The sequence below is a fragment of the Panicum virgatum genome, chromosome 2K (genome assembly GCF_016808335.1).
Source record: "Panicum virgatum strain AP13 chromosome 2K, P.virgatum_v5, whole genome shotgun sequence".
Lineage (NCBI taxonomy): Eukaryota > Viridiplantae > Streptophyta > Magnoliopsida > Poales > Poaceae > Panicum > Panicum virgatum.
This window is the reverse complement of record NC_053137.1, coordinates 65,189,703-65,204,132: the sequence shown is the minus strand read 5'-3', so window position 1 is coordinate 65,204,132 and position 14,430 is coordinate 65,189,703. Positions and strand designations below refer to the sequence as shown.

General features: G+C 47.0%; 2 protein-coding genes across 2 annotated transcripts; both read right to left on the bottom strand.

The window, feature by feature from the left end:
- Positions 1 to 375: 375 nt before the first annotated feature.
- On the bottom strand, positions 376 to 2,566 carry LOC120694611 (cytochrome P450 709B2-like). Its single transcript, XM_039977794.1, has 3 exons — positions 2,079 to 2,566; positions 1,751 to 1,974; positions 376 to 1,633 (listed from the first exon to the last, which is right to left on the bottom strand). Exons 1-3 carry the CDS (start codon positions 2,353 to 2,355, stop codon positions 575 to 577), a joined length of 1,560 nt encoding a protein of 519 aa, XP_039833728.1. The 5' UTR covers positions 2,356 to 2,566; the 3' UTR covers positions 376 to 574.
- A 7,964-nt stretch (positions 2,567 to 10,530) lies between these two features.
- On the bottom strand, positions 10,531 to 12,430 carry LOC120694610 (transcription factor MYB4-like). Its single transcript, XM_039977792.1, has 3 exons — positions 12,165 to 12,430; positions 11,790 to 11,919; positions 10,531 to 11,652 (listed from the first exon to the last, which is right to left on the bottom strand). Exons 1-3 carry the CDS (start codon positions 12,295 to 12,297, stop codon positions 10,830 to 10,832), a joined length of 1,086 nt encoding a protein of 361 aa, XP_039833726.1. The 5' UTR covers positions 12,298 to 12,430; the 3' UTR covers positions 10,531 to 10,829.
- Between the last annotated feature and the right edge of the window lie 2,000 nt (positions 12,431 to 14,430).

Here is a 14,430-nt window from a genome sequence, read left to right as displayed (position 1 = left end):
AATTTAGGTGATACTACATCCGTTCCAAAATATAGCAACTTTTAGATTTGGTCAAAGTCAAATATTTTTCAACTTTTGATCAATAATATAGAAAAGATTGCATGTCATAATAGTTGATTTCATTAATTATCAATAAAATAATATCATTTTTATGTTGCCAATCATTATATTTTTTTATAGTGCACGGTTAAAGTTTAAAAGGTTTGACTAGGAAAAAACCCCCTAAAATAGCCATATTCTAGGATACAGGGAGTACTTAAATGTATCATCAATCCGCTATCTTACAAAATTTTCTTTAAATTAACAGGACCATTTTACCAGTTCTGATATGCGTAAGAGCACATGCTATTCGGCTTAAAACAGTAAATTGTGTGATGCAAGAGAAATTTCAAAACTTCTACAATAATTTAACATTACAATCTAGTAGAACTTACATATACAGGCTGTAGTACATATTACACATCCTTTTGCAAAAAAAAAAGAGTATATATTACACAATCAAATGAAAATGAATTAATTTTTTTTCAAACGGACAGATACTCCGTATGCAGCATGCATGTGTAGCACGCGACTCTTACGACGCCTCCAGACGCTTGAGGATCATGGGGAGCCCATGCCTGGGCCGCAGCGTGAGCACATCCATGGGCGCGTGCACGTACTTGGGTGACAGCTCGAGCTTGAACTTCTGCAGGATCATGGCGACCACAGCTTTGGCCTCGATCATGGCGAAGTTCTGCCCAATGCACGACCTCGGCCCGCTGGAGAAGGATAGCAGCGCGTTGGGGTGCTTGGCTGCCCTTGTCACCCCATTCTCAAACCTCTCGGGCTTGAACTCACCAGCATCTTCGCCCCAGACTTCCTTGTCACGGTGGATCGTCGCGATTGGGATCGACAAGATGGTGCCCTCGGGCACCCGGATGCCACCAAGGTCGAGGTCCGAGCTCGCCTTCCTCTGGATCATGGACACGGGGCCGTACAGCCGCAGGGTCTCCAGGAGGAACATGTTCACCAGCTTGAGCTTGTTGAGCATGTCGCCGTTGGGCTCCTGGTCGTCGCCGCACTCCCGCCGCACCTCCTCCCGGAGCTTGTCCTGCCAGTCCGGGTGCGTGCTCAGCAGGAAGGAGGCCCAGGTGAGGAGGTGCGAGGTGGTGTCGTGCCCCGCGAAGAAGAAGGTCTTGCACTCGTCGATGATCTCGTCCATGCTCAGCACCGGGCTCTCGGCGCCATGCTCCGGCGCGCACGCCTCCAGCATCAGCCCGAGCAGATCGTTCCCGTAGCCGGCGGTGTCCTTGGAGGCGAGGCGGCTCTGGATGATGTCCATGAGCATGGTCCTCACCTTCCTGTCCAGCTTCCATGCCCGCAGGTTCTTCTCCGTTGGGAGGTACCTGAATGCCGGGATCTGGACACTGAAGGTCGTGGAGAAGGCGAGAAACTGGAGCTCCCTCTGCCCCAGGAAGACCTGCCGCCCCTCCTTGTAGCTGCTCCCGAACGCCGTGTGCGAGATCACGTCGGCGGTGAGCTCCTCGAACCGGCTGCTCAGCTCGATCTCCACGCCGCCGGGCGCCTTGGCCAGCTGCGCCTCCCACTCGGACATCATAGAGCGAGCGCAGTTGGATATGATCGCCGTCATCATCTGCCATTGTCAAACAATTAATGAAAGCGGCCCAATAATCAACAGCTGATCCCAATTAAGCATGCTGATGATGACCTGTCGCCGTTGAGCTAGTTCCCAGCTAATTAAGATACGCACCTTGAGCTTGTCCATGTTGAAGGCCGGGTACACGACCTTGCGGTGGCGCTTCCAGTCGTCGCCTTCGGTGAAGACGAGCCCCTTGCCGAGCAGGCGGCCGACGTGCGGGTTCGAGAGGTTCTTGGGGTAGAGCCCGGTGCGGTCGGAGAGCACCTGCCTGACGACGTTCACGTCCGCCACGCCCACGTTCGGCGTCGCCCCGTTCCAGTACAAGAACAACCGGCCTGCAGATTATCCATCGATTCGAGCGATCAGTTGATTCACCGTGCAGCGAAATCGAATCAATTGGTGATCGATGCATGCATGGTCGGTCCGTGTTGTCACGTACCGTAGATCGAGATCCACTTGCGGTGGTAGGGCTGCACTAGGGGGACGAAGTCGTGGTCGCCGACGGCGAGCGTGGCGCCCGCGGCCTCGGCGCGGAGGCGCCTCATCTCGCCGAGGTTCCCGGAGAAGAACCTGTAGGCCGGCCCGCGCACGCCCCGCGCGGCCATCCTCCGGGTGACGGCGTAGGGGCGCCAGACGAGGTGCAGCAGCGCGTTGAGCGCCCACGACGCCGCCACCGCGGCGGCGGCCGCGGCCACCATCCATGCCAGACCGCCCATGGCGCGCCGCGCGGGAGGTCACTCACTCACTCGATCACACTTGGCACGTACGGCCGGCGAGGAGGAAGTCGATCTTCTCTGTGTCTGGCTGGCTGCGTGCTGGATTGCTTTGCTGGATCTGTCTGTCTGGTGGTTCGTACGAGACTCTTGAGAGAATCTGCTGCTCGTGTGTTGGCTTGTGTGGATTGTAGAATGGTTGTGAGGATCGGGGCGGGAGGGAGCAGACATTTATAGGGCGTTCCTCCGTGGCCGGTTCGACGATCCATGGACGCCCGGTTCGCTGTGCTGGTGCTGGAGACTGCTGTTGGAGTGGTACGAGAGAAAAATATTGTTGGCTGATTGGTGGCTGGAGACTGCTGCTGGAATGGTGTAAGAGAAAAATACTGCTGCCTGGCTGGAAGCTGCCAGATGGTGTGAGTCGTTGGGCTGCAGCTGCTGGGCAGACGACTGACGGCTCGTGCTGGGTGGGCACGCGTGGGTGACACACAGCGGCGCCCGGCCCCGGTGTCGAGCTGCTGCCATCAGCGATGATGCAAGCACGCGCGTTTCCGTCCCGGCCGGCAAGCGCAACTTGCCGGACGGGAACGCGGGGTCCCTGGCGCGTCTTGTTTGCTTGGACTGGATTTGTTTCATTATTTTTGTTGCAGCAGTTGGGGGGCGCTTCCGTGTCGATCGGATGCTTTGCTTACCTTAGTATAAAAAAATACGAGTACTTATTATCACGTGACAGTTCCACCGACTCGTATCGTAACCAAGAAACGTGAAAGTATTCGGGTTCATGGCGTATTAGAGTAGGGTGTAGCTTCGGGTGTCACCTAGATCCTTATACTATCAAAATACAGTGGCCTCCCAATTAATTAATTGATAAAACTTATTTTCATCGATATAATTTAATTATAGTCAAATAAAGTAAATTTTAGCAACAATGAATTAGAGGACACCATGAATTGCCAAATGAAGGGGCAACAAAACTAGTTAGAAAAGAAGACCTTGAAAACGCAATATTTGATCCTATTATACTTTATTATTGGCGGGGATGTACTTGCATTTAAGAGTATACGGACTTAGATGACACCCGAAGCTAGTATAGAGGGTTTAGATTTGCATTTCGAGACCATGTGGGCCTAAATGACACCTGAGGCTAAGTTTAGAAGCAAGATACACAATTTAAAACTATAGGAATCTAAGTGACACAACCGAATAAGTTTAAGGACCGTCCATACACTATACTCTAGAGTAGACAATAACGGCAATACTTAAATCCCGTTTGGATTACCTAGGACTAAAGTTTAGTCTAGGGGACTAAATATTAGATATCTAAACTTTAGTCTATGCTGTTTACCTGTTTGGATTCATGAACTAAATTGTAACTTTGAATAGAAAACTATTTGAAACAAATAAGCAATTGAATCTAAATTTTAGTCCAAATTAGATATATTTTATAGAGTAATTGATTAAACTTTAGTTGGGATGAAACTAAATTTTAGTCTAAAATTTAGTCCACTTGCTTGGATCACATAATGAACTAAACTTTAGGCCTGAAGTGTCCACGCATCCAAACAGTAACTTAATCGGTGAGATAATCGATTCAACTAGTTGTGCCATTGAAATATATTCAACTGACAGCTGTCTTCCGCTTATCTGATCGCCAATGGATCCATTTCTTGTCAAGCAGGGCACCTTTACCTTCTAGCAAAACCTAGCACCCGCCATGACCTGTTCGGTCTTCTGGATGAGCTGCGAGGGAAGTGCTGAATCCGTTCTCAAGTCTGAACACCGGCATTCCTCTCTTTCCACAATTTCCAAGTACGGAGGAGTACTAGTACTACTCCGTTCCGGTTGGCTTCCGCCCTTCCGGCGAGCGTCAGCTTTGGCCCGGCGCCTAGCTGCGAGGCTGCTTCCTCTAAAAATAAGGCCCTCTTTAGTTTCCAAAAAAATTTCTACACATCGAATCGTTAGACACATAAATAAAATATTAAATGTAGTTTAAAAAATAATTAATTATATAGTTTAACTAATTAGTACGAGATGATGAATCTTTTAAGCCCAATTAATTCATGATTGGACATTGTTTGTTAAGTAACAACGAAATGTGCTACAGTATCAAAATCCAAACCTTTTCGCTAAACACAACCTAAATAAAAAAAAGCTGCGAGGCTGCCGCCTACCATTTCCGGAGTAAACAAATACTTGCCCCATCCTAAAAATACAACTCTTACTTCCTGAGTCAAATAATATTAAACTGCATCAATTTTATAGAAAAATTACTAACATTCATATCTTCAAATAGATTTAGTATAAAAATCTAATGTATGATTAATCTAATAATACCTATTTTATAAATAAATTTTAGTATTTTTTATATGAATTTATAAAGGTTAAAATTATTCGACATCTTGAAAATTAAAAGTTGCATTTTTTTTCTGAAACGGAGGGAGTACTTACAGGCGGTGGTCCATCTTCTGGGATCGTCGAGATGGAATCCGTTTCTTGTCAAAGAGGGTACTTTTCTGTTTTCCGATGGGGAAGAAATAGGATTAGTACTCGTCGAACGGATAAGTGCTTCTAGAATGCTTCTAGAAGGAGGCGGCAGCAATAATGGAGAGGCACTGCTGTGGGTGGCTCGCTTGGCCGCTTACTAGGGGAGAGCGACTAGGATCGTGACTGGACACTGCAGTGAGGAGCAGAGGACGACACCAAGGGTCCACGGAGCCGTCACGGCTCATCGCAGCGACGGACCAGACGGCTCATCGCAGCGTGGATAGCCTCACGTCGTGATTTCTCCCTATGTAGAGATGGCGCCGCCGGGGACCACTTCTTCCGGTTTCGCCATCGCGTCGTGTTGGGTCCTCCTGGGTCCTGGCTTCCAGAAGCGTGATTTTTTTTTTAATCTGGCTGGCAGGCTGGAGCTGGAGACACTTAGCCGCGAGTTCCGGATCGGAGTAAACAAATACCAACACGTCCAACAGGCAACAGTACTCGTACTAGCGGAAGTTCAGCCGCCGCGTTTGCAATGGCAATGAGCTCCAGATGAGGAGGTGTCAAGAAAAAGAAGAAGTAGCAGCTCCAGCTCTGGTTCGGTGGCCGTTTGTGGACTCTCCTGCTTGCGACGCACGTTCACACGTTTTTTTTTTTGAGGGGTGCACGTCCACACGTTCTGCTTCTTTCCTTTCTTTTACGCTCGTTGAAAAGACCTTCCGCCTATGGACTTTTCCGGCCGGCAGGCCGACTACGACCAAACAACAACCAACGGCCCAACAGAGGAATATGCAAGCACTTCTCCTCAACATTTTGAACGGGCCGCTTTTCGCACGAAAGAACCCCCTCCCCCCGGGGAATCATATACATCTTTCGAAAAATGGAAAAGATGTTGAACTTGGAGTGTTTGAGATTCTTGCGGAGTGCATCAAGAGGATGAGATTGGAGCACACCAGCGCTGCACGCATGTGCTGCTTAGTGTGCATGGCGCATGTGCGACTTCGTGCATGGCTGGGTGATGTGGGGATTCCATTTAGATTCAAAACTTTAATCCTATTTTTCTTTCAAACCGTAAATACATTTTGAATTCCATTTCAACCATGATGCTATTTAGAATTTATGCAACAAAACAAGATCACATATGCATATGTTTTAATTAATTTTAGTTTTTTCTAAAAATATCAACAATCAAAGTATACTATTGCAACATTTGAGTATACATGTTCTGATGTTCAACATTTTGTACATACTGTTTCAACATTTTCATATAAAATATTTAACTAGTTTATAAGAAATGCTGTATTAAGTTTGAATGAATGTTGAATTTTGTATTTTAAAATATTGACCGTAGTAGTATAGAGAAAGTTATAATTATTGATGCAGCTTGAAGAGGGGGAAAAAAATAAAAGAACGCTTTCCACCACCTGCACCTTCCTAACAAGTGGCGAAGTGTAAGCTGCACATGCTTACTGCATGTGCTTGCGCGATTCGACAACGCAGCACATGACTGACTCTGATGGGCTGCGACACCAACGATAATGAGCTCTGGGCTTTATAGATAGTCTGTTATCTATCTTCCGGAAGGGGTATAGGAGCCCCCCCGCCCCCTTCTCAAATAATAATAATAATAATAATAATAATTAAATTAAATTAATTCTGCCCCAGGACGTAGTGAAGTTTTGACGTCCACCTTTTCCGGCCAGCCGTTCCTCTGCTACGGTGGATGATGATGCAGCAGCATCGCATTAGCAGTTTAACACTGCGATTCAATTCGCGGCAACGTAACGGACATGCATGCATCCGATCCAGCACACCGTTCCGTTCGGCTTCGGCGCGCTCCGAGCCTCCGCCTATATCTACCGCCGTTCCCAACGACATCCCGCTTCGTATCGTATCGTCGCCTACGATCCCAAGCAGCAGATCCATCGCGGCGGCGCCCCCTCGGCCGTGGGCACGCATGGGGCTCCCCCTCGAGCCGCGCTGCGTCGTCGACGTCGGTGAGGAGCCCGTTCCCGCCATCGGGTGCCGGACGCCGCCGAGGAGGCAGCAGGAAGGGGGAGTGGCGGGCGGCGGTGACGAGGACGCGCGGGTGCTGGTGGTGTGCCCGCCCGCGCCGAGGAAGAAGCCGAGGCCGGCTGCTCCGGCGGCCGTCGTCGCGCGGCGGACGGCGGCGGAGTTGTACACCGGGGCCGACCTGGAGGCCTTCTTCGCCGCGCGCAACGTCTGACGAGGCAGTAGGTTGATTTGCCTTTTTTTCTTCTTCTTTTATGTAGTAGTTGGATTGGATTCATTCGGAGACTGCATCCATGCTTCCGATCTGAATTGAAGTAGGATCATACGTGCTTGTTAGCTGATGAACATACTTATATTCTCCTACGTGTGTTGGTATCTTCTTGAATTAAATCTTTTTTTTTGAAAGGGTTCTTGAATTAAATCTTAATGCTAGTTATGTCGATTGATTTGCGTTACATTCTCTGACGCGCAAACTGACCTCGTATATTTCAACTTCCTGAGCCGTTACATCGGGCTTGGGCCCGATTATTGCCCGGCACTGGGCCCTTCATGGGCTCAAATAACAAGGACGGACCTAGCAGGGGTCTGGAGGCCCTCTATCCCTCATGTATCTGCTATGTATTAGGTCCTGGGTTCAACTCCTCATAGGATTTAACGGCATTGTGCATTCAGTGGTAGGCAACATTCTCGTCGATAACGAGACGCATGTGGTGACTTCGTCAATCTCGAAAATTTGTTGGCTCAGTCTTCGAAGATGCTCATAGGGGTAGGGTTTGTGTATGCGTGTTCATATGGGTGTGAGTGTGAGTGCGTTGTGTCTTAGTTGTACTGTGTAATCTAAAAAAAAATATCTGCCATGTAATCACAAGGGGCATGAGGAGGGGGTAATTTTACAATTAACCGCCGGTCCTTGGATTAGGTAATCACACTTTTATAAATCTCCCCTCCCACTCCCCCTGCGCCCCTGGATCTCGATCCGTTAGTCCAGATTGGAGTTTTCATAGTTTGCATACGAAGGTGGTTTGCATAGCATACGTTGTCATGTTAATTTGGACTTTTTGTTTGGAGCAGTAATTTGGCTTGGATAGTCCATGCACAATCCATACATGAAAAAAGGTTACTAGTGGGTCCTTTTTACGATTTTTAGTAGCTTGAAGTTCCCTCCCTGCGTCCAAACCCAGTCATGTGCATGTCTAAATTCATTCACATGTGAATGATTAAGGTTGGATTTTTTTCATAATCTAAAAAAAATGTGCATGTCTAAACGATCATGCGCGGAGACGACTTGATCAAGCAGACAATCGAGCTCAATAATTTTGACGGGCGCATGGTCTAGCTAGAGAGTAGAGACCTAGCTATCAACAAGTTATACCGGAGTCTCTCTCTCTCTCTCTCTCTCTCTCTCTCTCTCTCTCTCTCTCTCTCTCTCTCTCTCTCTCTCTCTCTCTCTCTCTCTCTCTCTCTCTCTCTCTCGATTTGATGTATGCCGTGATGAGGGTACGTTTAACTATTGACCACGCTATCAACAAGCAGCTTATGGGCCATGCAGCATGCCCGTCCCCGCAGCGTATGTACGTGTTTCTGATGTGCGCAGCATGCACACTTGCTCCACACATATTCAGTAACGGAAGTACAGGAGCTAGCTAGCTAATACCAACGACCACTAGCTGCACCTTCATGACCACACATTCAGATCCATCAGCTGCAGCGATCCACGAACCGTGCAGTGCAGTATTTATAAATAAATAAACTAATTAATAATCTTCACACGATGATATATACCTACACAGTATATACCAGCAAAAAGTATATATACTAGCTACGTGCTCTCAATCACCAAGTTAGCCCGCAATTGTGGTTTACTCTCTTCATTTCAAATTATAGTTCATTTGACTTTTTTGACTCAAAGTTTAGTTACTCGTCTTATTAAAAAATTTGTGCAAAATATTATTTTTTTATTGTGGCTTGTTTTAGCAATACAAGTTCTTCAGAAATGATATAAATTTGACTATATTTGTATAAATTTTTTGAATAAGACGAGTAGTTAAATTTAAATAAAAAAATCAAACAAATTGTAATTTAAACAGACAGAATAATTATTATTGCATTAATTACATTGGTCCTCTTGGTCCTGACGACGCGTCCTTCTCCGTGCATTGGATGCTGGACGGATGATGATCGATCGATCGGGTGAGTATGCACGTAACGTCCCGTGCATCCCGTTTGTCAATCGGAGCTTGTCAGACTCCAGCTTTACACACGTGTATATGTGGGCCAGCTCTACTGGTTTATCATTATCATCCCTGTCTCCCTGGAGCGTCAGTGGTCGAGTAGTCCTACGAGCAGCGTGCCAGCGCGTATACCGCCGGGCCTTATATGGTAGCAATGTCCACTCTGATTGCACCCTAATTATAATTTATCCATAACCACATGACTTGGTGACACTAGTTTTATATTTATAAAATGTTGATTGGCTTATATTTGTCCAAATTGCTTAGGGATTATATATATGGTCCCCTTCTTAAATAGCATCCAATAAATTCGAATTGACATGTCCAAATAAAACAAAAACTCATGGGCTGAAACTTATTTAGGTCATATCAATGGCGTTCTTCATTACGTACTTTTGCTTACCACTCATTTTCAAGCTAACCAACAACCACAACAATTGTTGTCGTCGACAACGTAATGAACCTTTAATTTTGGCACTCCATACTTGCTACACTTTTATGGCAAAACTTTGACTTAATAATACTCAGGTAGCCCCACTTAGTCTAGTTGGGCAACCATGGTAAAATCAAACATGTCAAATTCCCGACCTTGCTTTCAAGACTTGCCATGAAGTTATCTCTAGACCCTCGCACCACAACCTGGATCTATATATGATAATTGAAATTGCAATATTTTCAAGTATGCATTGCAATTTTTGAACGATTAAGTTTCCATAATTTTTTTTTGAACTAGGCGTATAGCCCGCGCATTTGCGCGGCTAGTATTGAAAATTCAAAAAATTGCATGTCGGTGTATCTTTACTTAAATGTTATACTATTTTTTTACTATACATCATCCTGTTCATTATCGTAAATTATGTCTTATTGTTGATTAAAACAATTCAACTGTGATCTACCTATAATAACAATTTGATTTGTTGAGCTTTAATAATATTATGCAGATAATTATTCTTATTTTCATTTCATTTTGATTGATTGTTGTTAGCTTTAGTTTTTATTAATAGTATATATTTGTAACTGATACATAGCTAAATGATATTTTATATTTAATTTTTCATAATGGCATTGGTGGGTGATTTTTAATTAGGCACAGGTGTATTGTAGGCTAATTTTTATCGTAATGGCAATGATGGGTAATTTTATTTTTTTATTTTTCGCCGATTAATATGGAAATTTCTAGGTCTTGAGAGCGAACGTGGAGGATTTGTTTGTTGGCCAAATAATAAGATAATAGATAATTTTTGCATCGCATTAGCTACACGACAAAAGTTGTGCAGGAGAAAAAAACTGATTTCAATACAACTCAATGAGAACCAAATTGAAGCACGGGCAACGCTGGGACCAGCGCCTACACCGTCACGAAAAAAAAATGGAGGACCCCATGATAAAGCCAAGGTTGAAGCAGAGAGATTACTGACCAGTCACCAATCTTTTTATTAAACTAACCACATAATTTAATTAAACACCTCTCATTTATATATATTTATATATGTATATCTCTATATAATTCTTTGTCTCGTCACCAGCAATAATGCACACCATCACCATATGATTTTTACATGCCGATTGCACCGGAAAATTAACACGCAACGCAAGCCCGGTAATCCAAAAGAGGAAGAAATTTACAAACCAGAAGCTCACCAAACATTAGCTATCAGCAATCGTAGGCACGCACGCGTACAAGTGTTGGGTTTGATTGGTCGGGCGGGGTCGATCGATTAATTGCTCGCCGCCGAGTGCGTTGGCTCGAGATCAATTCAAGCACCAACTGCTGCCGGCGAGCCCGCTGGCGTCGACGAACTGCACGGCGTCCTTGCTGTCGTCGCCGTAGATGCACTGTCCGTGCTGGTACTGCCCGCCGCCGCCGTAGCCGTCGAACACGTAGTCGGACCACTTGAGCTCGTCCAGCGCCGCGCCGTAGTGGTCCACGGCGGCGCCGCCGCCGTTCGCGTAGCCGCTCGTGCCCAGCTCCAGCCACGGCAGGTGGCTGGCGCTGCAGCTCTGCTGCGTCGACAGCTCGAACGACCCGTTGCCGCCGCTGCTACTGTTGTTGTTGCACTGTTCGTCGGTTCCCGTGGTGGTGGTGGCCGCGGGGCTTAGGCCACCCATCGAGTTCAGCGTGCTGGAGCTCGACGCCGACGGCAGAACGACCGCCGGGACACCGGAGGGGCCGCACGGCGGCAGCGCGTCCGCGGGATCCTGCAGGTAGGCCGCCGCCAAGTCCCCAGTCTGGTGGTACCCCGACAACGACTGCAGGGAGCCGTCGCTCGCGCCGCCGTCGGCGCTGATGCTGCGGCTGTACACGTAGCTCTCCGCCGCCGTCACTGGCGGCGGCGGCATGTGCTTGCCCTCCGCCGACGACGACATGATGAGCTCGGCGTCGCTGAACACCGCCGTTCGCGCGCGGCTGGCAGCTGCGGCGGCGCCCCCGCGGCCGCTGCTGGCCTCGGGCAGCGGCTTGTGGGTGGCCGGGTCGATGCCGCGCTGGCAGAGCTTCTTCTTGATGTACGAGTTCCAGAAGTTCTTGACCTCGTTGTCCGTCCGCCCCGGCAGCTGCGCTGCAATCTGAGACCACCTGTATGTGTCATTCACGCACGGACAAGCAAACAGATTCCCCAATTTGATCAGCTAAAATTGGCAAAGATTCAGACTTAATCTGACAGAATGCATGGATTGATGATGGCTGTTCGGTTCAGTCAAACTGGCACGTACTTGTTGCCCAGCATGGAGTGGAGATGGATGATGAGGTCCTCCTCTTCCTGCGAGAATGCACCCCTCTTGAGGTCCGGCCTGAGGTAGTTGATCCACCTCAGCCTGCAGCTCTTCCCACACCTCTCAAGGCCTAATGCAGACAACACCACGAATTCCATCAATTTTACTTCCAAGTTTGTTGGGACGCCGGAATTCAAGTAGTAGCATGCTGCTGTAAGATCCTTTCTCCTTAAGCTGCACAGTCTTATACTACAATAATGATAATCCTAAAGCTATCTTAAAGAAATAGATAGTAACCATGCTGCATTGCCTTAAGGGAGAGCCGAATTAACAGATCCTAAGGTGTCTGAATAATGGCACATAGTGCTGCAGTACCTGCTAGCTTGGGGACGGAACTCCAGCAGCCATGGCCATACTTGGCAATGTGGTTCATCAGCTTCTCATCCTCCTCCGGCGACCAGAGGCCCCTCCTCAGCTTCTTCTTGGGGCCGCTCGTCCGCCTCGCCATGCCACCCGGCCTCAAGCGATGGGCTACAGCGCAGCAAACGAGAGCTGCCAGCTTGAACGCCCAAGCCGGGAAGACGACGACGACGACACAATGAGCTAGGAGAGGGAGGGAGGATGGGGACGAAGGAGGTGCGATATAAAAGAGAGCCCGGGCCGGGAGGGCGGGAGGTCGCTCTCAAGTAGGTGCAGGGCCTGCAGGCCACTGGACTGTAAGGTGTACAGAGAGTGTGATCAGTGTACTCTCTCGCTTCCTTCCTCCTCGATCGATCTATCCCCTTCGCTTTTCAGCTCGATCGAACCATCTCCGATCCTTTAATTCCCTTCTGACCCCTTCCTCCACACCTTTTGCATGCTCCGAGCAACAAAGGTTGTCGTGAATCATGCACGAGAAAGGCTAAAAAAATTTCTAGAAATAACTGAAAACTAATAACTTGGATCACCCGTGTGCGCTGCTAGCAGCTGATCGATTATTAGGTATATCTCTTAACTGTCCACCGAGCTGTGTCCTCTCGTTGGTAGGGCAGGGCTGCCTCCCACTACTAGCTCCATCTCGGCCTGCACTTTCTCCAGCCGAATTATTTTCACGCACCTTGACACTGCAGGGTGCAAGTGCAGATGCATGACCCTGTTGGACTTTGCTCTTTGCACAACTAGCAGCTTTGCGTTAACATCACTTCATGATATCACCCTGTTATTTGCAACGCAAGCAAAACATGTACAGCATGGCAACGTGTACACACATGCATGGCCATTATCGAACGGCATCAACCACGATGGTGAACGTATAAAGCCGCTGTTGCTGTCCGGGGGATCGGAGCCAACATATTACTCATCCCACTCCCTAATACTAAAAAATTGATGTTTTGATGATTAGAATGCTCCAGAAGATTACTACCAATTCAATCTCCATTACCTAAAAGTTTTTGGTAATCATCGAAACACGCATCGCTCTCACCTAAATGAAGGGGGTTCATCCTGGCCCTCTACCATATCTTTGGGAGTTGAATTTTGGTAATTGCTACGGCAACCATTACCAAAAATATAAAGTAATTATCGGTAGTGGAGAGAGAGTGTGTGTTTTGAGTGTAAGGTACGAGTAATCATCTGGAGATGCTCTTATGGCAGAATCTAGCCAATTATAGCCACGACGGGCTAGGCAGCTAGATATAGGTATTATTAGGGGCAGCCTGCACGATTAGGGTTTTGAAAAGGCAGTGATCGATATGCCCATACGCGGATTCATTTTGGAGACATCACAGCGCAGCTAGCGCTGCGTGTGCGTGGAAGAAGAGAGGCGACAAACAAATAGTAACCACATGTTGATGCTGTGAACCCTTTTAATATAATGCCCTTTTCGAGCCCTGCTGGCTGCTGGTTGGAGTGTACATGCAGCAATCTAATCAGTTTTTTTTTCTAATGGCCATTAGTGATTCTTAATGTGCACGGAGTGTGTGATCACTCCTTGGCCACATACACGCGCCAATAAGGCGCTGCCTTTTTCTTGCTGGTTTTGGAACAGATCATTTTCACTGGCAGGATTCGGGTCGCCACCAGATTGTTACCCAAAGACAGGGTAGCATATATAATTGCACGTGTTTTTTCTTAAAAAATTGTTTCCTCCCCCCCACACCGACAAACTGAATCCTGCGATCACTGTAGTAAGCATCAACCATCAAGTGATGTAAATTTTTCTCAAGCTATAAATTAATTAAACACACACCAAAAAATTGACAATTCAAACACGCTTCCGTGCGCAAGCAAGAATCAAGCTGAATTGGAATTAACATGCTATATATATGCTATATACATGTGCGAATCTGTTGGAGCAAGTGGCCTAAAATCGTGCAGCTACATATGTCTACGTTTGTGCATTAGATTGCGACGGTATAAATGTCACATTCAAGTCATTGCACAATCGCACATGCATATAGAGTACACAGCTGATCATACTGTATATATCTGCTGCAGCTATCGTCTTTTATTCCCATTTATGCTTGTTGCTTTCACCTTTCAATAAGTACAGCAGAACTGTACATATATGCATTTTTTTTTCAATTCATGATTTTATATATTAATTCATGTGAACTAAAATAGTGCCAGTTGGATCGGCATAAAATGACACGACAAAAGTGTA